General features: G+C 45.0%; 1 protein-coding gene across 1 annotated transcript in view; it reads right to left on the minus strand.

Moving 5' to 3' along the window:
* LOC308149922 (condensin complex subunit 3-like) overlaps positions 1-18,398 on the minus strand; it is a gene marked incomplete at both ends in the record, with an annotated part of 27,814 nt that extends 9,416 nt beyond the window's left edge. Inside the window, 11 exons of the mRNA XM_080522800.1 lie at positions 148-333; positions 1,707-1,796; positions 2,001-2,124; positions 2,416-2,556; positions 3,204-3,353; positions 3,811-4,003; positions 5,384-5,468; positions 5,547-5,692; positions 13,530-13,758; positions 16,206-16,436; positions 18,291-18,398. Of these exons, the coding sequence (XP_080378926.1) occupies positions 148-333; positions 1,707-1,796; positions 2,001-2,124; positions 2,416-2,556; positions 3,204-3,353; positions 3,811-4,003; positions 5,384-5,468; positions 5,547-5,692; positions 13,530-13,758; positions 16,206-16,436; positions 18,291-18,398 (1,683 nt within the window). The remainder of the gene's footprint in view (positions 1-147; positions 334-1,706; positions 1,797-2,000; positions 2,125-2,415; positions 2,557-3,203; positions 3,354-3,810; positions 4,004-5,383; positions 5,469-5,546; positions 5,693-13,529; positions 13,759-16,205; positions 16,437-18,290) is intronic.
* Between the last annotated feature and the right edge of the window lie 6,873 nt (positions 18,399-25,271).

Genomic DNA, 25,271 nt, shown 5'->3' on the forward strand with positions numbered 1-25,271 from the left:
TCTCTCTCTCTCTGTCTGTCTGTCCCTCTCTCCCTCTCTCTCTCTCTCCCTCCCTCCCTCTCTCTCTCTGTCTCTCCCTTTCTCCCCCCTGTCTCTCTCTCTCTCCCTCTCTGCGGGGTGTGTGTCCATGCGTCCCTGCGTGCGTACCTTCTCCACGCGCGTGTCCTTGTCCGTCTGGCAGCTCTCCTGGGCCTCCAGCAGCAGGGCGGCCCAGTGCTCCTCCAGGCCCCGGACGGTCTCCTTCAGCTGGGCCGCGGCGCTGAAGTCCTGGGCCGCCACGCTCTCCTCCAGGCCCATCTTGGCCTCTATGATACGCACCTTCGCCTCCGCCAGCTGGACCACGCAGGGGGGGGAAAGAGAGGAGGAGAGAGATCATGAAACTTGCTGCTGCCCCACTCTCGTCAGGATCTGCTTAGATTCACCAAGGACACGTACCTTCACTTCATTTACTCTCTAGAGAGAGAGAGATAGAAGGAGAGAGAGAGAGAGAGAGAGAGAGAGAGAGAGAGAGAGAGAGAGAGAGAGAGAGAGAGAGAGAGAGAGAGAGAGAGAGGGAAGGGTTCAAAAAAAGAGGGAGCAAGAGGAAGAAGGAGTTGGGGCAGCAAAGCGCGCGGAGGGAGGGAGGGAGGGATGGATGGATGCAGGGAGGGATGGATGGAGGGATGGATGGATGGAGGGAAGGAGGGAGCATCAGCCTCTGTGTTGGTCTTGAACCTGGGTTCCGTTTAAACTCCTGCGTCTGTTCCAGGTTCATATCAGCAACCAGGTGAAATAGGCCTTGGTATCTGTTTATTTACAAGGCCTTGGTATCTGTTTATTTATAATAGGCCTTGGTATCTGTTTATTTATAATAGGCCTTGGTATCTGTTTATTTACAAGGCCTTGGTATCTGTTTATTTACAAGGCCTTGGTATCAGTTTATTTACAAGGCCTTGGTATCTGTTTATTTATAAGGCCTTGGTATCTGTTTATTTATAATAGGCCTTGGTATCTGTTTATTTACAAGGCCTTGGTATCTGTTTATTTATAAGGCCTTGGTATCTGTTTATTTACAAGGCCTTGGTATCTGTTTATTTATAAGGCCTTGGTATCTGTTTATTTATAATAGGCCTTGGTATCTGTTTATTTACAAGGCCTTGGTATCTGTTTATTTACAAGGCCTTGGTATCTGTTTATTTACAAGGCCTTGGTATCTGTTTATTTATAAGGCGCTACTTGGGAATTTGCCAATATTTGAAGTCAGAATATTGGCCCTTAACTCACCCGATCAAATAACTGGCTTACTCTAAAGGTCCCCAGTATGCGTACAGAGCATGGAAAGACTGCCTTCTTATTGGCTGCTCCACACTCCTGACTAGGGACCACTGCATATCTATCTGCACCTGCCTTGACTGGTCCATTGTGTTTTGTATTGTTGCACTGTGCATGTTTATGTGTTTACTGTGTTGCAGTGATCATCCTGGACACTCGGCCCACCCAACACGAGGGTCTCCCTCAGGTCCCAGAGATGAAATAAAGGCTTGAAATGAAATGAAATAAGCAACCACTTCCTTCACTAAAACCATCCGGTTTTTGAGCCGCAAATCTTTCTTTGGTTCTAGGTTCCTGGTTCTAGGTTCCCCTGGTTCTAGGTTGCTGATTCTAGGTTCCCCTGGTTCTAGGTTGCTGGTTCTAGGTTCCTGGTTCTAGGTTCCTGGTTCTCTCACCTTGACTTGTCTCCTGCGGAGCTCGTTCTCGCCCACAGGCTGGCTGACGGCCACGATGGGCTCCCTCACGTCAGAGATGATCGCAGCCACCTGGCGACCACACACACACACACACACACATTGTACCCTATGTCTGTGTGTGCGTGTGTGTGTGTGTGTGTGTGTGTGTGTGTGAGTGCGTGTGTGTGAGTGCGTGTGTGTGTGTGTGTGTGTGTGAGTGCGTGTGTGTGTGTGTGTGTGAGTGCGTGTGTGTGTGTGTGTGTGTGTGAGTGTGTGTGAGTGTGTGTGACTCACGGCCTGCGTGCGTCTCGTGTCGTCAGGGAACAGGCTTAGCAGCTTCTGGGTGAGGAGGGACACCAGGGAGGGGGGCGTCTCTGGGAGCCTCAACATCTCCTGCAGCACCGCCAGGACACACCTCCTGCAGCACAGCATCATGGGAACAGTAGTCAGAGTAGTGACGCAAAACAGGGCCAACTGCTAACTTCGTCAGTTCGTTCGCTAACGTTCGTTGTCACATTGTCCAGCAGTGTGGTGGACGCAGACCAGACCTACACAGTGACATACAGATCAGCTCTGACCCATCCCTCCCTCCTCCTCCTCTCTCACCTCTCTCCCTCCTCCTCCTCCCCTCTCACCTCCTCCTCCTCCCACCACCCTCCCTCCCTCTCTCCCTTCTCCTCCTCCTCCCCCCCCCCCCCCCCCCTCTCACCTCCCTCCCTCCTCGTTGGTGTCCAGACAGCCAGTCAGGTGGATGAGCTGTTGGGAGATGAACTCCTTTTTCATCACCATCTCCAGCTGGGTGAAGTCCGCTCGCTGCTCCTCCGACATCACTGGAACACCCTTCAGGTACCTGCATGGTTATAACATGGTTATAACACCTCCCTTCAGGTACCTGCATGGTTATAACATCTCCCTTCAGGTACCTGCATGGTTATAACATGGTTATAACACCACCATAGGCAGTTTTAGCCAGAGGACAGAGAGGTGACGGTGTGTTACCCAGACAGGTAGTCAGCGTAGGTGGCAGGGTGTGTTAGGGTGTGTTAAGGTGTATTAAGGTGTGTATTAAGGTGTGTTACCCAGACAGGTAGTCAGCGTAGATGGCAGGGTGTGTTAGGAGGTGTGTTAGGGTGTGTTAGGTGTGTGTATAGGTGTGTTACCCAGACAGGTAGTCAGCGTAGGTGTTAGGGTGTGTTAAGGTGTATATTAAGGTGTGTATTAAGGTGTGTTACCCAGACAGGTAGTCAGCGTAGGTGTTAGGGTGTGTTAGGAGGTGTGTTAGGGTGTGTTAGGTGAGTGTTAGGGTGTGTATTAAGGTGTGTTACGGTGTGTTACCCAGACAGGTAGTCAGCGTAGGTGTTAGGGTGTGTATTAAGGTGTATTAATGTGTATTAATGTGTATTAAGGTGTGTTACCCAGACAGGTAGTCAGCGTAGGTGTTAGGGTGTGTTAGGAGGTGTGTTAGGGTGTGTATTAAGGTGTGTATAGGTGTGTTACCCAGACAGGTAGTCAGCGTAGGTGGCAGCGTCAGGCAGCAGGCGCTCCAGCAGCTCCTCCCCCTGGTCTCCCTGGGCCTTCACATGCTCACACAGAGCCCTCCAGCACAGCACCCGCTCACAGCTCAGAGACTCCACCGGGATCAGCCTCCTACACACAGGGACAGGGACAGGGACAGGGACAGAGACACACACACACACACACACACACACACACACACACACAGGCACACACACACACACAGACACACACACACACAAACGGACACACACACACACAGACACACACACAGACACACACACACAGGGGGACATATACACACACACACACACACACACAGGGACATAATACACACACAGACACACACACGGAGAGGGACACACAGACAGGGACACACACACACACACACACACACAGGGAGACACACACAGAAAAAACACAATCACATCAGTAACTTTTAGTGTCATTCAATATGTATCTACAAGTGTATGTCTGTGTGTGTGTGTGTGTGTGTCCTCCAGTGTGTGTGTGTGTGTGTGTACCTGTCCCCCAGCCCTATGGCGTCCTCCAGCCGGCCCTGGGGGGGTGTGTGTGTGTGTGTGTGTACCTGTCCCCCAGCCCTATGGCGTCCTGCAGCGCCCCCTGGGGGGGGGAGGAGGACAGCAGGGCGCTCAGCGTGTCCAGGGCCGTCTGGCTGCAGTTCTCCACGTCCAGCATGTGCAGCAGGTCCAACACGTCTCCCTGCAGCAGCCGCAGCCAGGCGGGCAGCAGGCAGGAGCGCACCACCTCCCTGACCGGCTCTGCACACACACACACACACACACACACACACACACACGTTAGACAACATACAGCACCCTAAAGAGACGGTTAGAGCGTGGTTACTCTGGGGAGAACTATACTACACACAGAGACACACAGAGACACAGAGACACACAGAGACACAGAGGCATCCAGAGACACACAGAGACACACAGACACACACAGAGACACACAGAGACACAGAGACACACAGAGACACAGAGGCATCCAGAGACACACAGAGACACACAGAGACACACAGAGACACACAGAGACACAGAGGCATCCAGAGACACACAGAGACACACAGAGACACAGAGACACAGAGACACACAGAGACACAGAGGCATCCAGAGACACACAGATACACACAGAGACACACAGAGAGACATACAGACACACAGAGACACAGAGGCATCCAGAGACACACAGATACACACAGAGACACACAGAGACACAGAGACACACAGAGACACACAGGCATCCAGAGACACACAGATACACACAGAGACACACAGAGAGACATACAGACACACAGAGACACACAGAGACATACAGACACACAGAGACACAGAGGCATCCAGAGACACACAGAGACACACAGAGAGACCCAGAGAGACACAGAGACACACAGAGAGACATACAGACACACAGAGACACACAGAGAGACATACAGACACACAGAGACACAGAGGCATCCAGAGACACACAGATACACACAGAGACACACAGAGAGACATACAGACACACAGAGACACAGAGACACACAGAGACACACAGATACACACAGAGACACACAGAGAGACATACAGACACACAGAGACACACAGAGAGACATACAGACACACAGAGACACAGAGGCATCCAGAGACACACAGAGACACACAGAGAGACCCAGAGACATCCAGAGACACACAGAGACACAGAGACACCCAGACACACAGAGACACACAGAGACACCCAGACACACACAGAGACACCCAGACACACACAGAGACACACAGAGAGACACACACAGAGACACCAAGACACACACAGAGAGACACACAGACACACCCAGAGACACACAGAGAGACACACAGAGAGACACACAGACACCCAGAGACACACAGACCCAGATGAATGAATGAATGAATGAATGAATGAATGGACTTTATTGTCATTGCTACAGTACAGGTACCAAACAACGAAATTTAGGAGGGGTGGCTCCCCTGGTGTTAGGAAAGGGAAAAAAAAAAAACTTTTAGAAAAAGAATAAAATCACAAGAAGGTAAGGAGCTGGTTTACATAAATAAAGGCTATGTACACAATCCACTGTACTATACTGCACAGATAGTCAACTAGAGACACACAGAGACACACACACACACACACAGTACCTGAGGAGTCGTGCAGGCCCTCCTGCAGCAGACTGACCCTCTGGGCGATGTGCAGAGCTTTGACGGGAACCTTCTCAGCCAGAACCTGAAACACACACACACAACCTCACTCTCCCTGACCCAGACTACCAACGCGCGTGCGTGTGTGTGTGTGTGTGTGTACCTCGTAGGCCAGCTTGCGGACGTTCTCCTTGACGTCCCTGGTGCGTGTGAGTATCTTGGGGAGGGTGAGGGGGATGGGGGTGATGGAGGACAGCACCGCACGACGCACCTCCGCGTTGGAGTCATTCTCCAGGATCAACATGTAGGCTGGAGGGAGGGAGGGAGGGAGGGTCAGTGTGTTTATAGTGTGTGTGTGTGTGTGAGTCATTCTCCAGGATCAACAGGTAGGCTAGGCAGGGAGAGAGGGAGGACATTATGTACCGGAATTATTTTCACCGGACATTATGACCGAAGAGGTTTAAATATGTCGGACTTCAACATATTTTACCGGACAAAGACCGGTAATTACCGGTTAACGGAAACCCTGAGTCAGTCAGTACCTTTAATGGTGGGACAGTCAGTCAGTACCTTTAATGGTGGGACAGTCAGTCAGTACCTTTAATGGTGGGACAGACAGACAGTACCTTTAATGGTGGGACAGACAGTCAATACCTTTAATGGTGAGACAGACAGACAGTACCTTTAATGGTGGGACAGTCAGTCAGTACCTTTAATGGTGGGACAGTCAGTCAGTACCTTTAATGGTGGGACAGACAGACAGTACCTTTAATGGTGGGACAGACAGACAGTACCTTTAATGGTGGGACAGACAGACAGTACCTTTAATGGTGGGACAGTCAGTCAGTACCTTTAATGGTGGGACAGACAGACAGTACCTTTAATGGTGGGACAGACAGTCAGTACCTTTAATGGTGGGACAGACAGACAGTACCTTTAATGGTGGGACAGACAGACAGTACCTTTAATGGTGGGACAGACAGACAGTACCTTTAATGGTGGGACAGACAGACAGTACCTTTAATGGTGGGACAGACAGACAGTACCTTTAATGGTGGGACAGACAGTCAGTACCTTTAATGGTGGGACAGTCAGTCAGTACCTTTAATGGTGGGACAGACAGTCAGTACCTTTAATGGTGGGATAGACAGTCAGTACCTTTAATGGTGGGACAGACAGTCAGTACCTTTAACAGTCAGTCAGTACCTTTAATGGTAATACAGGCAGACAGTACCTTTAATGGTGGGACAGACAGACAGTACCTTTAATGGTGGGACAGACAGTACCTTTAATGGTGGGACAGACAGTCAGTACCTTTAATGGTGGGACAGTCAGTCAGTACCTTTAATGGTGGGACAGTCAGTCAGTACCTTTAATGGTGGGACAGACAGACAGTACCTTTAATGGTGGGACAGTCAGTCAGTACCTTTAATGGTGAGACAGTCGGTCAGTACCTTTAATGGTGGGACAGACAGTCAGTACCTTTAATGGTGGGACAGACAGTCAGTACCTTTAATGGTGGGACAGTCAGTCAGTACCTTTAATGGTGGGACAGACAGTCAGTACCTTTAATGGTGAGACAGTCAGTCAGTACCTTTAATGGTGGGACAGACAGTCAGTACCTTTAATGGTGGGACAGACAGTCAGTACCTTTAATGGTGGGACAGTCAGTCAGTACCTTTAATGGTGGGACAGACAGACATTACCTTTAATGGTGGGACAGACAGACAGTACCTTTAATGGTGGGACAGACAGACAGTACCTTTAATGGTGGGACAGTCAGTCAGTACCTTTAATGGTTGGACAGACAGTCAGTTCCTTTAATGGTGGGACAGACAGTCAGTACCTTTAATGGTGGGACAGACAGTCAGTACCTTTAATGGTGGGACAGACAGTCAGTACCTTTAATGGTGGGACAGACAGTCAGTACCTTTAATGGTGGGACAGACAGACAGTACCTTTAATGGTGGGACAGACAGACAGTACCTTTAATGGTGGGACAGACAGTCAGTACCTTTAATGGTGGGACAGACAGACAGTACCTTTAATGGTGGGACAGACAGACAGTATGATATGATGCGTTTTGTGTAGCTATGTGCAAAATGCTGTGTGCCTATCAAATATTGCAATACTCATTGTGTAACCTTAAACATACTTTAAGTGTGTCCACTCTCAGGACATAAACTGACCACTCTGAGTCAGCATGCGTTTCTGTAACTGGACCTGAGCCAAATATAGAGATGGGGACCAGTTGGGATCTAAGGACAGTGGAGCCTTGTGGTGGTCAGCCAGGTGGTAGACTTATATGGGTACTGGGGTCAATAGATCAGTATATTTGGGAACGAACGGTCAGCTGACTGAGAGTCAGGTAACTGGTGACCGGAACAAACAAACCGTTATGGTAGGGAAGCAGAGGCAAGCTAGCTTCTAACTTTAGTATGTAATCAACATGTATGACGGGTGACTGATGATTGGCAAGGGACAGCTGTTTCCGGTGTCAGCGGAAAATCTAGCATATAAGGCCGCTGCAAAGTGTCATTAGGCACGAGTCTCTCACCGTTGCTTGCCGTGTGTTGAGAGAGGCTGGTCCAGCGCTGTGTAATGGAATAAATCTATCTCAATTGTCTAACTCGAGTATTAATTAATTATCATAAGGAAGCAACACCTCTCGGTCTCCGCATTCATCTGACATTCATCTTATCAAATTGGCGTTTAACGAACAGGATCCTAGATTCAGCGAGACAGGTAAGGCAGATAAACCAGTGTGGTTGTGTGCTTAACCTGAATTGTTGTTCTAGAGGGAAAAACCTGTAAATTTTTTCCTTGAATGAAGGAAAGGGGATGAATTTGATGATGGGGGGGCCAATGACTAGATTTGACTAAATATTAAAGGTTGAGTATTGGTGTGAACATGAAGGTCATTGATCCACATAGGATAATGCGTTATAAAGGACAGAGCTGCTAGGTGTCACTCTGGAGGAGATTAATACTGACACTGGATATTGATTAATTCATAGAAGAATTGATTAAACGGAATTGGGCATTCCGTGGGTTTTTATTTATGTTTTTATCTGTAAGGTACAGACATGTGTTTATCTGTATGGTACAGAAATATGGTATTGTGTTATAGCACAGGATTTGAAACTATGAAGTAGAATGTTGATTAAGATGGTTAAATGAATAAGGTATTGACACGCAAGTGGTTATGGTATGTAAGTTGAAGTGTGATCTAAAGAAAGTGTTTTAAAGTGGTCTAGTAATGTGGTATTATGTAGAGAAACAGGATAATGAAAGATATAGGTCAGCGGTAAAAAAGACAGTTGTAGGACGATAAGACGTTGAACGGATACGGTATTTGTGTTAATGTTACAGCGCAACAGATTTGAGTGACAAGATTGATTTATTGAGACAGGAGAGAACAGATGAGACGTGGATTTAAATGACCTTGATGAGACGCAATGCAACAGACTGAATTAAAGTATATGACACGAATGGTGTAACTATAAAGCTCTAACGAGACAATTTAGATAAAAGAATTCCTTTTTACTAACATTGTGTGCAGTGTAATTAATCAAACATGGGTAATCGAACGTCTAGGACAGCAAATTGTGAGAAACGGATTATTAAGTACAAGTCGGTTAGGGACTTGCCACGAGGGGAAAAGAAATCTATTAAGAAACTATTGGAAATTGATCCACACATAATTGATATTCCGATAAAATACACTGATACAGTGACACCAAAAGGATGGATTTTACTTAAATTAGGACCATTCTATGCAGAACCATTTCTAACAAAGATTGCGGAATGGAGTGACGATAATTTCCCAAGTATCGGGAGTTTTGAAAAGAATAAACTAAAGATTATTGATGAATATTTGATATCAAACAAAAGCATTTGCGACCCATTATGGGATATTGATTACATGAAAGAAGTCTATCAAGCATGGGTAATAATGTCTAATCAATGGCCTGGTAATATTGTCAGAAAAAAGGAACACAATAGGTTTAACCCTATACCCAAGGTAAAGGAGATACAGAGCGTGTCTCCTCCTGTACAGCCGGAACAGGCGGAGCAGACTGTGATACACAGCATGGTCCGGGTGCAGGCACCATTGTTAAATATAGAGGAGAAAGTACTGTATAAACCATTAACCCTGAATGACGTATCTGCAATCATAGTCGACGCACCCAGACCCTTGATTAACCCAAAAGGATTCATAAATTGGTATGAAACAATGTTGCTACATGGTAATTTGAATGGCACGGATTTAAGATACATTCTGATCACGTTAATGCCAGATGTTGAAATTGATACTTTGATAAATGCTTGTGAAACTTTGAATGAAGATAATGATGGGCCATGTAGAGGTAATACAATTAATGAACGATTCCCATGGTTTAATAAACAACACAAAGTGACTCACATTGAACAATTAACCAAATTTCTAAACGAACATGCCAGTCAAAACCGTGATATCTCACAGATTCTGAACTGTAAACGTAAGCCTAATGAAACAATGTCTGACTTTGTAATCAGATTCCAAAGTACCTGGAGAGAAAAGGCGAATTTGGAATTAGATGACAAACCTAACGCATTCTTTACAAATATGATTCTAGATGGTATTGGAGACGATGCGAAAAACTTCAAATTATCGACACCAGACATTTTCTCAATGACACCAGCATTGATTGAAAAACGAATAAGGGAATTAGAAGCTTTGGGATTGTTTAATAAGCGATACCAACCACAAGTCTTGGAGCTGGCGCAATACGCGGACCTAGAGGGTTGGAATGAATACTAAGCATTATGGGTAATGAAGTCTTACGTGAAGCATGTCGAGTGATAGAGTTATAGAGAAATCATTGAGTTAAGTAATAATAATCCTTGTATTGATTAACATATTGTAAACAAATGATAAAGAGTGAAATGAATAACTATTGTATTTTCAGGACAAGCTAAATAGCTTAGCACCAACAGCAGAAAAGTGGTAAAGAGACACGAGTGCACTTGTGCTCCACAACGCTGCACCAGGGACGACGCTCTGAACCAACACTATTAATAGAACTGCCCTTGCAAACAAGACGCAGCTCGGTGACACAGAGACACACACACGCAGAGAACACATAGAAGTGTTAGACATGAAAATGTAGTTGTCTCTTATTGTAATTATCATACAATTCTGCATTGACTCAGTAAACGTAACATTTGAATTTACTTAGTAAACAGAGACATGCATTGATGACTGTTGATGTTCACACAAGCAAAGAGGAAAATGTGACATTTTGATTGATGAATAATCCCGAACGGACAACACAACTCTTGCCAATTCTATCTCCTGACAGAACCGAGAAAATGGAAAGAAACTGAGCGACGGACTAAAAAAAAACGGGGGCGTTGCTGAGGGCCAATCTAACAGAAGTGGGGGCTGAAATGACAGTGAACGATTGACGGATGAGAGAAAGGGGAAACCACAAATGATAATTCTCTGTGTAACTGTAAACGAAAATGTTGTTTTTCTGTTTGGAAGCGGAAACATGATAATGACATGACAGACTACAGACTTTGATAAAGCAATTACACATACGAATATGACAGTACTTTACAATCAACAGTGTTAATCGGCCAACAGCTGAATGCACGAGCATTACACATTGATGCAACATTTATGATAAAGAACCATTCACACTGACTCAAGAGTGTCTCTGATAAATCTACTAAAACCGACGGGTGATTGACTGAGAAATATTTGACTATAAGAGAGGGATAGAACATTTAAATGTTCACAGCAAATTTAAACCTTAATGCAAAATAAGCTCATAGTGTACATAGACCAACGGGGAATTATTCAAGCCATCAGTAACGATTGTGATCAGAATTTTTAACATACGGGTAGAATAGAACCTATCTACCTCATTAAAAGTATGCTTATGGGAATTGACTCAGATTGCACATTGACAGTAAATAAACTAAGTATTGAAGAACTGATTTGGATATTAAAGGGACGGTTCACGGTTTTTCACAACACACGTCCTAGTTTGAATACCCATGGCATGAACTTCAAATGACAAATCCTTTTGTTTCCTCTAGGAGCATTGATGAAGGACGAGTTAACCATTTTGAGAGAAACTCAATGTCTGTCTACCTGTACTTAACGATTGTGCAATCCCTGTATCTAAAAATGTCTCAGCAGGCAAGTGCATAACTCACTAGATGGGGGGGACCACAGGGGGCCCAACCCACTCTCAACTCTGACGATGAGAACCAAGCAAAGGGGAAAACACGTATTATGAAACGATTACTGATTTCAGTACCATAATGATGACTATCTCTGCTATTAACAATTATTCTTGATGTTGTTGTGAATTAAGATTGAAACTAGGACAAGAGATACCGGACAGACGATGCGTGACGGGAGACACCGTGTGATCCTGGCCTCATTGTGCATAAGATGGATGGCCACAATTCTATCGGTTCTGTATACGCTCTGGGTGTTAACTAACGAAACAGACTTTACTTTAACTGAAGACTCTAACACTAATCTTGTTCGCATGCGTCGTGACATCCAGGGAGTTAAACCAAATAGCGCACTAGACTCAGTTGCAGGAGTTTGCCAGTTTGTTGACAATTGTTGTACGTATTCACCACAACAGGAGTAAACCTTTAAGATCAGACAATGGGGACATAGAACAATAGGGGAGAGAAAAGTAGGGGGTAAGGATTTAGAGTTTCAATAACACTGTTAAAACATTTGAGCAAGCAGCATGAGGGTGAATGAAATAATTTCTACTGTGAGTCTCTCCATAATACAGCAACAATACAAGAGGACGATAAGGCAGAAAGACAACAATGTTCCAGCGTCTCAGATAGTGCCTCATTGCGACCGGAAAAGCATGATGGTCCCTCTGTTGAAGATCGACCTAGGATATCGAAGACACCTAAAGAAAAGGATTGACGATATCCCTATTTGTTAAAAATGTATAATTATGTAACAAACTATGGAAAAACATGTGATTTGAATTAATGATGGAAATGATACCTACTTCATTTGTAATGAGTAGTTAGACATAGCAATGAGAAACCTATTTGGATATTTTCTCCTTTAAACAACAAAGGTTTTTATCCAAAGGAGGTGATTATTAATCAGAGTAGTTAACCACAAAGTGACCTTTTACTCATGCCAAGTCAATTGTGGAGTGAGATGTTTGTTCACTTTGTCAGGCCACATGACTGGGAACTTGCATTTGTCCATGGGAAAAGTCATTTAAAGACGATTCCGGGGGAGGAATGCGGGATCTCAACCATGGGGAAAGAAAGAGAAATAATTAAAGTTACTGTCCATTAGAGAAGACAAAAAAGAGTGAGCTGATATGATGCGTTTTGTGTAGCTATGTGCAAAATGCTGTGTGCCTATCAAATATTGCAATACTCATTGTGTAACCTTAAACATACTTTAAGTGTGTCCACTCTCAGGACATAAACTGACCACTCTGAGTCAGCATGCGTTTCTGTAACTGGACCTGAGCCAAATATAGAGATGGGGACCAGTTGGGATCTAAGGACAGTGGAGCCTTGTGGTGGTCAGCCAGGTGGTAGACTTATATGGGTACTGGGGTCAATAGATCAGTATATTTGGGAACGAACGGTCAGCTGACTGAGAGTCAGGTAACTGGTGACCGGAACAAACAAACCGTTATGGTAGGGAAGCAGAGGCAAGCTAGCTTCTAACTTTAGTATGTAATCAACATGTATGACGGGTGACTGATGATTGGCAAGGGACAGCTGTTTCCGGTGTCAGCGGAAAATCTAGCATATAAGGCCGCTGCAAAGTGTCATTAGGCACGAGTCTCTCACCGTTGCTTGCCGTGTGTTGAGAGAGGCTGGTCCAGCGCTGTGTAATGGAATAAATCTATCTCAATTGTCTAACTCGAGTATTAATTAATTATCATAAGGAAGCAACACCTCTCGGTCTCCGCATTCATCTGACATTCATCTTATCACAGTACCTTTAATGGTGGGACAGACAGACATTACCTTTAATGGTGGGACAGACAGACAGTACCTTTAATGGTGGGACAGACAGTCAGTACCTTTAATGGTGGGATAGACAGACATTACCTTTAATGGTGGGACAGACAGACATTACCTTTAATGGTGGGACAGTCTGGGTTCTGGGGCTCCTGCAGGCGGGTCATGGCGAGCACGGCCTGGATGCGGATGTTGGGGAACTTGTCGGTGACGCGGACCAGCATGGCCTGGATGATGCTGTCGAACAGGTCGTCATCGATCACGGCGTTCGCCGCCATGCTGCCCAGCAGCTTTTTGATCAGCTGACACACGCGGAAACGCACCGCGCGGCTGTCGGCCTTGTGGGACTGAGGGGGCGGCCGGAGGGAGGGAGAGAGGGATGGAGGGAATGAGGGTGGGATGAGGGTGGAGAGTGAGAGGGAGGGAGGGGGGAGGGAGGGTGAGGGTGGGGGAGAGATGGAGTGAGGGAGGGATGAGGGTGGAGGGAGGGAGGGATGAGGGTGGAGAGAGAGAGGGAGGGAGGGGGGAGGGAGGGATGAGGGTGGAGAGTGAGAGGGAGGGAGGGGGGAGGGAGGGATGAGGGTGGGGGAGAGATGGAGTGAGGGAGGGATGAGGGTGGAGGGATGAGGGTGGAGAGAGAGAGGGAGGGAGGGGGGAGGGAGGGATGAGGGTGGGGGAGAGATGGAGTGAGGGAGGGATGAGGGTGGGGGAGAGATGGAGTGAGGGAGGGATGAGGGTGGGGGGGAGAGAGAGAACAGGGATGGAGAGAACGTTAAGAGAGAGAAGAAAAAAAAACAGGAAATCCTGAAACATCGCTGAGATATGTTCACCATGTAGTTCATAGTATTCTTGTTCAATATAGACCGCTGTGTGTGTGTGCGTGCGTTAGGGCTGTATGTGTGTGTGTGTTTGTGTGCGTGCGTTAGGGCTGTGTTTGTGTGTGTGCGTGCGTTAGGGCTGTGTTTGTGTGTGTGTGTGTGTGTGTGTGCGTTAGGGCTGTGTGTGTGTGTGTGTGTGTGTGTGTTTGTTAGGGCTGTGTGTGTGTGTGTGTGTGTGTGTGTGTCAGGGTTTCCGTTAGAAAAAATTGCCGCCGGACACCGTGTCCGGGAAGATTTCGATTTACCGGACAAACGTGATATATTCCGGTCATCATATTAAAATATAATATAGCTGTTTGTCGCGGTGATTACTGTTGTGTAGCGGCCTATATATGCCATTTAATGTCTATTTCTCATCCGATACGATTAGATGCGAGCTATATAATATAACATGATTCGCATGCGCGCTATGCCATTATGTCCAGCGCTGAACGGGCGCCTCACTGGGAACTGAACAGACAGCATCGATCAATGAACGGACTCCACATTACGTTAACTGAAGTTTGTTAAATTGTTTGGGATTAATGTGAGTTTTCTATTTTCTCTTTCCAGTTTTACCCTTTTTTTTAATCAATAAAACAACGTCATTTCTATAACCAGGGGGGTGTTCCATCAACGTCGCTAAAGGAAAATCTAGGCTTATTTCGTTAAGTCTCGCGAGACTCTTAAAAAGATCCAGGCATATCTTGATAGATCTCGCGAGACTTGTCAAAATAAGCCTAGATTTTCCTTTAGCGACGTTGATGGAATACCCCCCAGGTCTCGCGGGTTGGGAAGGCATTTCGTTTAGCTGCCTGTCAAATCATACTTAATCGGACTCGGGAGTATGACAATGAGGAGAACATAACTGTTTATTGAGAAACGATTGATAGGCAGGCTGGGATACGTATATAAAGAAATACCACAATGTCTAGATGTATAACATTTTATTGAACAGTGCAAGCATGTAGGCTTCTGGCGTGACACGGCTAGCCTAATTTCCGTTCATATGCCTTTTATCAGATAAAATAAAATAGAATACAACTCTTTGAAAATAAATAGGCTTTAAATTAACTTGCAATGCGTATAGGCTAATTTCCGTTCGATGTTACAGCCGGCCTATGCCTTTTCTCAGATAGATAGGGGATAGCCCTGTAAGCTCATACGGGTCTGTATGTCATCCTGAAGACCGGCTGTTAGATCATATCGCTGAAGTTTGTCTCCATCTTAGTGTAAATGTTGTCCGTTTCGTTTGTTATCCTTGTTATTGTGCGATAAAGTTAAGGCGCTCCGCTTCGGGACACCATTTTCAGCTGAGCACCAAACACACACACACAACACTGCCCGAGAGAGAAGGACCCGCCCCCTTTAGTTAGCCGCTAACTAAAGGGGGCGGGTCCTTCTCTCTCGGGCAGTGTTGTGTGTGTATGAGTGTGTGTGTGTTTGGTGCTCAGCTGAAAATGGTGGCCCGAAGCCAATTTGAATACATAATGTGAACTTTAGCGAATTGTATTCAAATTGTGCTTAGAGGGAATTATTTTCACCGGACATTATGTCCGACGAGTTTTCAATTTGTCGGACTTCAACAAATTTTACCGGACAAAGACCGGTAATTACCGGTTAACGGAAACCCTGGTGTGTGTGTGTGTGCATTAGGGCTGTGTGTGTGTGTGTGTGTGGGGGGGGGGGGGTTAGGGCTGTGTGTGTGTTTGTGTGCGTGCGTTAGGGCTGTGTTTGTGTGTGTGCGTGCGTTAGGGCTGTGTGTGTACGTGTGTGTGTGTGCGCGTGCGTGCGTTAGGGCTGTGTTTGTGTGTGTGTGTGCGTTAGGGCTGTGTGTGTTTGTTAGGGCTGTGTGTGTGTGTGTGTGTGTGTGTGTGTGCATTAGGGCTGTGTGTGTGTGTGTGTGCGTTAGGGCTGTGTGTGTTGTGTTAAAATACCTCCAGCAGGAAGGTGAACATGTAGCTCAGGAAAGGGTGCTCCTCCTCCTCCTCATCATCGTCATCTCCCTCCTCCTCCTCCCCCCCCTCCTTCGGGGGAGACTGAAAGCTCGTGGCGAACATGGACACAAACCCGATGACGTGCTCCACCGCGGGCTCGCGCTCGTACACGATCATGGCATACTTCAGGTAGTGGATGAACTCCTGGTGGAACACCGTCTTGTCCTCCAGCTAGACAGCGTCAGGATGGTGAAAACAAAAACACATTATTTTAATTGGTTTTGTCAAGTGCAAAATAACAGCCTCCGCACACACTCCAAACTCAAAAAATGTAGTTTAGTTTCTGAAGAATGGAAGTGAAGAGTATCAATAGAGTGTTTTAATATAAATGCCTGAAGAAGAAGGTCTATGAACGAAAGCTTGCCCAATAAACTACGTTTTTTTGCACAGATTTGAGTGTTTGATGTAGGGATGCTCCGATTTATCGGCCACCGATTTAAATCGGCCGATTTCACTCCAAATGACTCGATCGGTGATCGGCAAAAATGGCCGATCGCAAAAGATCAGCCTTAAAACATGTAACGTTAGATATATAACGGAGCGATGTATTTCTACGGAAAGGCTGACTGACGCGGGGCTCATTCAATCTCCGCGTTCGTTATAGATACGCTTGCAGCAGCGGGTGGACTCCCGGTTCATTGAGTTTACGGTTAAAAGCATAACTTCTCGGGGTGTCAGCGCGGTGGTTCAGGGCTCAAAATGACCGTATACCGATGGTGAAGTTAGCAAAGGAGTATTGTGATTGTACCACCTCCATAGCCGGTGTTATTCACGGGCAAAGACGGTGCCCTTTGCGGGTTAATAACTGTAAGTTACCGTGGGTTAGGATAACAATTCAAACGTGTCCGGATAGGGGAGAGGACAGGGAATCCAAAACCATTTGAATGGTGTCGATACGACACTGCTATCACGGTCGACACAGCGCGGAGCGAATTCCCTGTTAAAACGTTTCTCTCGCCCCGCTGTCAACGGGAGTTTCAACCAGCAGGCGCGGTGCTGCGAGCAGCAGCGTGTGAACTCCCGGTTCATTGAGTTTACGGTTAAAAGCATAACTTCTCGGGGTGTCAGCGTGGTGGTTAAGGGCTCAAAATGACCGTATACCGATGGTGAAGTTAGCAAAGGAGTATTGTGTTTGTACCACCTTCACAGCCGGTGTTATTCACGGGCAAAGACGGTGCATAATAGCGATTTTTTGTGTTATGCTTGTTGTAAATAAAAGTTCTATGATGCATTGAAATGACATTAAACTAAGATAATACGATGGTCTGCATAATTTTTCGAATCTTTATTAATAAGCTATTACAGAAACTGTAGTGACATTTTCCAAGAGCGAATGTGGTATTTAAAGATGGCGGTTAGCGAAGAAATCTATGAACATGGGATGACGATTTCCATTGACCAATCAACGGTGTGCAGCGTCACACGTCACACGCAGCCTGGCAAAAAGGTACCCTTCGGCCCTATGGTTCCTGCTCAGATTCAGATTCAGATAACGTTTATTGCCATTATGCATACACATATAGGAATTTGCTTCGGCATTACAGTAAGTGCGTTTATACTTTTTTCACATGTATACAAAAACAAATGCAAAAAACAGGACAACACAGGACAGACAACAGTGCATTGGATAGTGCAACATATATAAAGTGCAGTGCAGAGTTTTTACAGTGAGTCCAGTGCATATTCAGTCCTGGGCAGACTTGGGGGCGGGGGGGAGGGGGAAGCCAGAGTCATTTATCAGCCTGGCGGCTGAGGGGAAGAAACTGAGCCTGTGGCGGGCCTTCAGTGCCTTGGGCAGCCGCAACCTTCTTCCAGAGGGAAGCAGGGTGAGGAGGCCGTGGCCGGGGTGGAAGGGGTCGGCCATGCTCACGATGGGTAGCTAAAGAAGCGACCCGACCCGACCCAGGCCGACAAATGGAAAAGCGCCAAAGAAGCAGGCCAGCCCGGACTGACCCGGGTCAGCCCTCTAGTGGAAAAGCCCCATAACTTTCAAGGATTTCAAGGACCCGTGGGAACCCTGCCTACCTTGCTGTAGCGGGCCTTGAGGCTGGCCACCAGCTCGGCTCTGTTGGTGTGGCCCTTCTGGGCCCGCTGGAACGCCTCTTTGATCTCCAGGTCTCCGTCTGTGGTCATCTTTAACTCTCCTGGACGAACAAAAGAAGAGATTTGGTGAGGCTGCATTCTCATTTTATGCAGCCAGATTGTGGAATGCACTGCCAGTTTGCATTAGGGATGCAACCTCAGCACATGTTCAAGTCAAGACTAAAAACCCATATTTTTAATATTGCCTTAAAATGACTTTAAATGACATTAATGTTAGTTGATGAATCTATATATTTGTATGTAATGTACTGACTTGATTAAATCTTATAGTCATTCTTATATTATTTTGTTATTTTGTTAAAGCACTTTGAGCTGCAACGTTTGCAGGAAAAGTGCTATACAAATAAAGGTTATTATTATTATTATTATTATTATTATTATTATTATAGTGAGATTATATCCAAAGTCCAAAGCTGTTTTCTTACCGGCTAGATCGTCTCAACAACACAGTGGTTCCGGTACTACTGTTGGCTACTACCATCTAGCTAAAGTTAGGCTGTACTGCGAAGTAGTTTAAAGCTGCATAATTTCAGTTCACGGTATTGAAATATATATCATAACATACTTCTCTCGTGCAATACAACTACAGTCCTTCGATACCTTTGTCTGGGGGTGGGGGGACACTACAGATCTGTCTCTGGGGGTGGGGGGACACTACAGATCTGTCTCTGGGGGTGGGGGGACACTACAGATCTGTCTCTGGGGGTGGGGGGGACAGTGGGACACTACAGGGACGTTCGCTAATGTGTTTACACACACGTTTGGGTGGATGCGGCGCAGGAGGTAGAGCCGGGGTCTAATGATCGCAAGGTCGGCAGTTCGAACCCCGGCTGGCCACATGTCAGGTTGTCCTTGGGCAAGACACTGAATCCCAATTTGCTCCCAATGTAATGAGCGGGCCGACGCCTTGCATGGGTCGCTTGCCGCTATTTATGGATGTGTGTGTTAATGGGTGAATAATAATACTAATAATACTAATAATAATGTATAGCAAACGTAATATCCTGCAAACGTTGCAGCTCAAAGTCCTTTAGAGAGGGGCCATTATTGTAAAGCGCTTTGGAATAAGGTGCTGTATAAGTCAGTCCATTTACACACAAGTTTGAAGTTTCCACTGAACTAAAGCAGCAGGGACATGACATGTGATTACAGGGTATATACAGGAATCTTGAGGTTAATTTGAAAGTGACAGTTGGATCTAAGTGACAGTTGGATCTAAGTGACAGTTGGATCTAAGTGACAGTTGACACTAGAACAGCCGTGTCTATGTTACCTACTCAGGGCATATACAGGAATCTGGAGATTAATTTCAATACCTTTCTAAGACTTTTTAAAGACCTTGTCAATATTTTTCCAGACCTCACCGCCACTTGGAGTTGTAACCGTTGACATCAGTGACACCTTTAACTTAACAGTTTTAGTTTGCAACAGACTAGACCACTATCATACAACACAATGTTCAGGTTCATCTTCGTTTTTTTATAAAAACGAATAAATTCACTAAACTTTTACTCAAAGTTTTTAGGACTCAAACTCTTTGGACAGAGTCTAATTCAGAAAAATACCTATGAAATTCAAGACCTCATAAAATCGTGATAAGACTTTTTAATCCTTATTAAGGGTCTTGATTTTCCCAAAATTGATTTATCAACTTTTAATACTTTTCAAGACACCGCGGATACCCTGCCTACTCTCTGTAGCCTAGCAACCCTGAGAAGCCCCTCGTAGCTAGCCCTCTAGCGCCCCCCTCCCCTCCAGGCCGCCCGGGGTACTGCGGGCGAGGCAGCTAGCCAGGGTGGCTAACCCACTACTTACCACAGGGATGTTCGCTAAAGTGTTCACACGGTCAGTTTAACGTGAAACTAAGGCCTTGTCCACACTACACCGTGCGTTTTCCCTAAAAAAAGAATCGCGTCCACACAATCACAGTTGTAAAAAAACACCATCCACACAAAACCGCGAACATTGTTTAAACCGCGCCAAAAATAACCAATAGCGTCTGGCTGTGCCCCTTGGCGAATCAGAAGTCTATAAAACAGCTACCATTTCCGGTCCTATTATTATTATTATTCAAACTTCCTAAACCTTTTGAAACATATTATGTCTGTGTACATTAAAACTGTAGTCGTCATCACAAGTTAGAAAATGATATTGGGCCCCCAAATCAGTTTACAACTTGTAATTATATTACGATGTTTCTGTCAGTAAAGGTATGCAAGCAATGCAGGGTGCGTTCGTAAATCCGCTCTGAGAGCGCCGGAGCGCACACTGGGTTCAACGTCCCGTAATTTGATTGGACAAGAGGCATTCCATGAGTGCTGATCAGATTTCCAGGGCGAATTTACGAACGCAGCCGTAATATAGCTAGTTAACAGAAGACGGAAAGAAACGTCAGATTAGATATATAAACGGGTTATTTTGATAAACTGGACACATTTTGGGAATATATATGGTTACTTTCTCGCCTGAAAACATATTAAAACTTCATAAAATGACATGTTAACACTTAGAGGCAAAAGTACAGATGTTAGCCAATGGAGGTTTAAAATGGAGGATTTAAATTGTCTTAAGTAGCCTAATGCCTAATGGCGCATATATTCTTGACGTTCAAGCCGAAAACCCCGGTTTTCCCGTATACACCTCTCCGCTGAAACCCGAGTTTCTACAAAAGTTCACCCTGGCCGGAGTTCTCAAGAAAGCACGGTTTCAAACCGGGGAGAAAAACGTCCGGTAAAAAAAAACCCGGAGTAGTGTGTACAGGGCCTAAAGCAGTAACACGACATGTATGACTAACGTAACATCGTGTATAGGTTACATATTGTGAGACAGTCCACCATGGGTGGCTTTCCCTGTTGTTGTTGTTGTGTTTATGTTACCGTTATTGTTGATTGGTTACTGTATGTCACATGATCACCCAGAGAGAGAGATAGCTCGTTACCTTGGTTACGTAAACAGTCAGTAAAGGGAACAACGCTCATCGGTATGGACAGCAAAGCTGCTGTTCTGTGCCAGAGCTAGTTTTCCCGTCATCTATTAACCTGCCATCTGGGACACAATTAGTTGTATCTTGTATTGTGTATTGTGTTAAGAAGAAGTTCACTAAAGAACCAGAAACGGAGAATCCCTTGTCGTGTGAGTCATTATACCCACGCACATCAGACGGACGAAACACGACAACTGGTGTCAGAAGTAGCGATCATCCGTGAGTACATCCACCTGACAGAGGAAAAGCTAACAGAAGCTAACGGAAGATAATAAAGTTATAAGAGCCAAAGCTAACGGGAGCTAATAGGGGCTAACAGGAGACAGCTAGCTAGCCAGCTGACTGGATTCAGGAGTTACTACAACAACTGGTTGAGTACTGCCACCTGGTGGTGTTTGGGCAGACTGTACTCCCGTTAGACTCAACTAAATTAAGCGGACAATTCCATTAATAAACAACTCAACAAAATCAAAGAGACAATTATATAAATAAACAACTAAATAATACAAAGAGACAACTACATGAATGAGAACAAGACAAGTGGAACAGACAATCCACCGAAAATAAAAGGACAATTACATGAACAGAAAACTCAATAAAATGACAGAGGAACAAGGAGCTACAGTAGGACCTACTGAGCCTGATAGAGCCCCAACATGGCTACAAGCTTTGTTGGATAGCCAAAATCAGCAGACAAAACACCTGCAAATGATGCTAGCCCCCGTACTAACACACATAACAGGAGGAAATCCCGTTACACAGCAAGCCTCACCACCACTTGCTGCTTCCAGTCGAAATGGGGATAAGATCTTACAGCGCCCCACATTGGACAGGCATGCTTCTGAGCCTGAAGCTATACCTTCAGCCTCTTGGGATATACCAGTAAGACCAAAAACTCGTGTTGGTGCCCCCTTTGCAGCTGAGTTGGATGTCATCAATCAGCGCACTCGCAACTTTGGTCCCACCAGGAGGGGCGGCAATGCTGAACCTGACAGTAGATGGAGAGACACTAGAGACTCTGAGAATGAAACCCAACGCTCATTTCCCTATGGTGAGCAGAGACTGAATAGTTCTGGTCACAACAGTCAGCACACTCTGCAAGAAGTGCGTAGACCTAAACTTGCCACATTTGAAGGAAATGATGACTGGGACTCTTTCTTGTTGCTGGAGTACTACAGAAAGAGTGGACAGGCTGCATGAATGCTTAAGAGGAGCTGCAATACGATATGTCTGCTCACTGCCAGAACGTACACGGGAGGATTATGCTCTCTTAGTGGAGGAGCTTACTCAGCGCTTTGGGAAAAGAGACCCCCCTACCACAGTAAGGAGAAAGTTGGGAGAACTTCGGCAAGGTAGAGAGGCGTCAGCTGAATTTGCAGAAGAGGTGAGACGCCTCGTCACACTTGCATATCCAGGAGTGGATCTCCAGCTGCAAGATCAACTTGCAACTGATGCCTTTCTTAAAGGTCTAAAAAATCAAAAAGTGGCCTATGAAGTTATGAACCGAGATCCATGCTCCCTTGCAGAGGCTCAAAAGTGTGTAGAGGCTCATGAACACAACTTCAAAGCTACGGTGGGACGTGAAACAGAAATAAAGAACAGAACACGACGCATTTCTTGGGCTGATGATGGAGACATCTGTGAGGACTTTACTCCTACCTCTCGTAGGGTACAGACTAGGGGTGGGACGATTAGAAAATGTCATGTCACGATTATCGAGGGCAAAATAATCGCGATCCACGATATTATCGCGAGAATTAAAAAAAAAAAAAAAAAAAAAAAGATTTTTAGAATGCCAATAAAACACACTGTAATCACTTTAACTTAGATTTTGTTGTATTTTTATTGAATCATGTTAATAACATTAACATCATTTTAAAAACATCTTGACAAATCAAAATCTTTAATAAAATCTTAAATAAGGTAATGATAAATTATAAGGTATCACTGCATAAATAAAGGAAAAAAATACTGTCAAACAAAACTTGAACACTGACACTTTTCTGTCATCAAACTGAGTGCTAGCCTTGTGGCTTAGAGACTTGAAAGCTTCAAGATAGGTTAAAGTGCAAAAATGTCAACATGTTCACTTTTTCGGAGAGGTGTGCTCGGAGAGGTGTGAGTATGTGCCCACTGGCACTAAAATGTGCCCACTGGCACTAAACACTCTCTCTGAAGGAACACTAGTTGCAGGTATGCATAGAAGCCTGCGGGCAACCCTGGAAAGGTGAGGCAATGGACACGGGGCCGATGCAGCCATGGTGAGAAGGCTAGCATACGTTAGTGACTGACAAGGCTGACTTGACAGTCACGTTACCCATGCAGGCTGAACAATCACGCGAGACACATTTCTGTGAGGATATTCGCGCGCGGCTCATGTGAGAAATCTCAATTATATTACTATTTATTTATAACATACGATTATGACATCCTCCCTCTCGCCAGTTTGGGGCAACATAGACTTCTCCCCTGGTGCCACGGATAGGGGTTTCAAGCGGTGGGACAGCAAAGGGATGGTTACTATCGGACATTTATATGATACGGAAATACTACTTTCATTTGACCAATTATGTAAGAAATATGACCTACCACGAAATGAGTTTTTCAGATACCTTCAGATACGAAGTTTTTTAAATAGTCAAAAAGACACTGGCCTCTGTCACCAACCCTCTCCGCTGGAGGAGATAGTCTCTGCTGGAAAGACGAGAGGCATTCTGGGGCTTGGGTATAGAGCACTTTCAAAATATGATAAAGGCAAACCTGCATTTACGCCCAAAGACTGGAATAATGACCTGAACATTAATACTGATGAAGCAACTTGGTCACTAATATGGCAATCGGCAAACGACATCTCAATCTGTAATAGGACGAAGGAAACGCAATTTAGACTACTACAACGTTTGCAGATTACTCCCCAACTTAGACATAAAATGGATCATAACAAATCGGAAATGTGTACAAAGTGTATTACCGAGGTTGGGAGCTTTGTTCATTGTGTTTGGACTTGTAGATATATAGATGATTACTGGAAAGGTATAGTGGATAAAATTCATCTAATTCTAGATGTTACATTGGATAAGGACCCCATGTGTCTATTGTTTGGGTTGCCAGACAAACAACTTAAAAGTATGCATTCCAAAAGACTTCTGTGTATCTTCACTTTTTGTGCAAGGAAAAATATATTGCTGAAATGGATAGACTGCAAACCGCCTACAATAGCTGGATGGTACAAGGTAATTTTTGATATGATTCCTATGGAATATCTGACATATAGGTCTAAGTGTAAGATAAAGACATTCTATAAGATTTGGTCTCCGTTCTTAGATTATATTGGTACCAGACTGGCTGCCATTGTAATGAAAGGTTTGGTGGATTACACTCAAGAAAGTACACAAGACTAATGTGTAACAGATCTACAATGTATGGGTCACAATATTATTTACTGTGCTGGTGTTGTGCTGCCGCTGTGTTTAGGACTGTAAGACATGGATGCTGTCTCTGATGGGGGTGATCCCCCCCATATATTATGGCATTTGTTGTGTCATTTTCTTTTCTGTTTATTTCTGATATGTGACATTGCCTCCTCCCCCACTGTTTTTTTGTTTTTGTTTCGTTTTTAAACATTTTCTGTTTATGGACAATGTACTGCATAACAAAGTGCAAAACTAGTTTTCTACTATTAATGGGACAATAACCTCCCCCACGGATACTAGTTGTTGTTGTTATGTCCTGTTGTGTACATGTCTCTGTGAAACTCAATAAAAATATTAACCCCCCCAAAAAAAAACACACATAGGTCACATACATTAATACATACAATAAAAACAGACAGAAAAAGCAGTGTTTATAAAATGTAGTGCCTATTTAAAAAGTCCAGTCATTTAAAAATAATAATAAAAAAAAAAAAAAAAAAAAAAAAA

The sequence above is a fragment of the Nansenia antarctica genome, assembly GCF_963989245.1.
Source record: "Nansenia antarctica genome assembly, chromosome: 2".
Taxonomy (NCBI): domain Eukaryota; kingdom Metazoa; phylum Chordata; class Actinopteri; order Argentiniformes; family Microstomatidae; genus Nansenia; species Nansenia antarctica.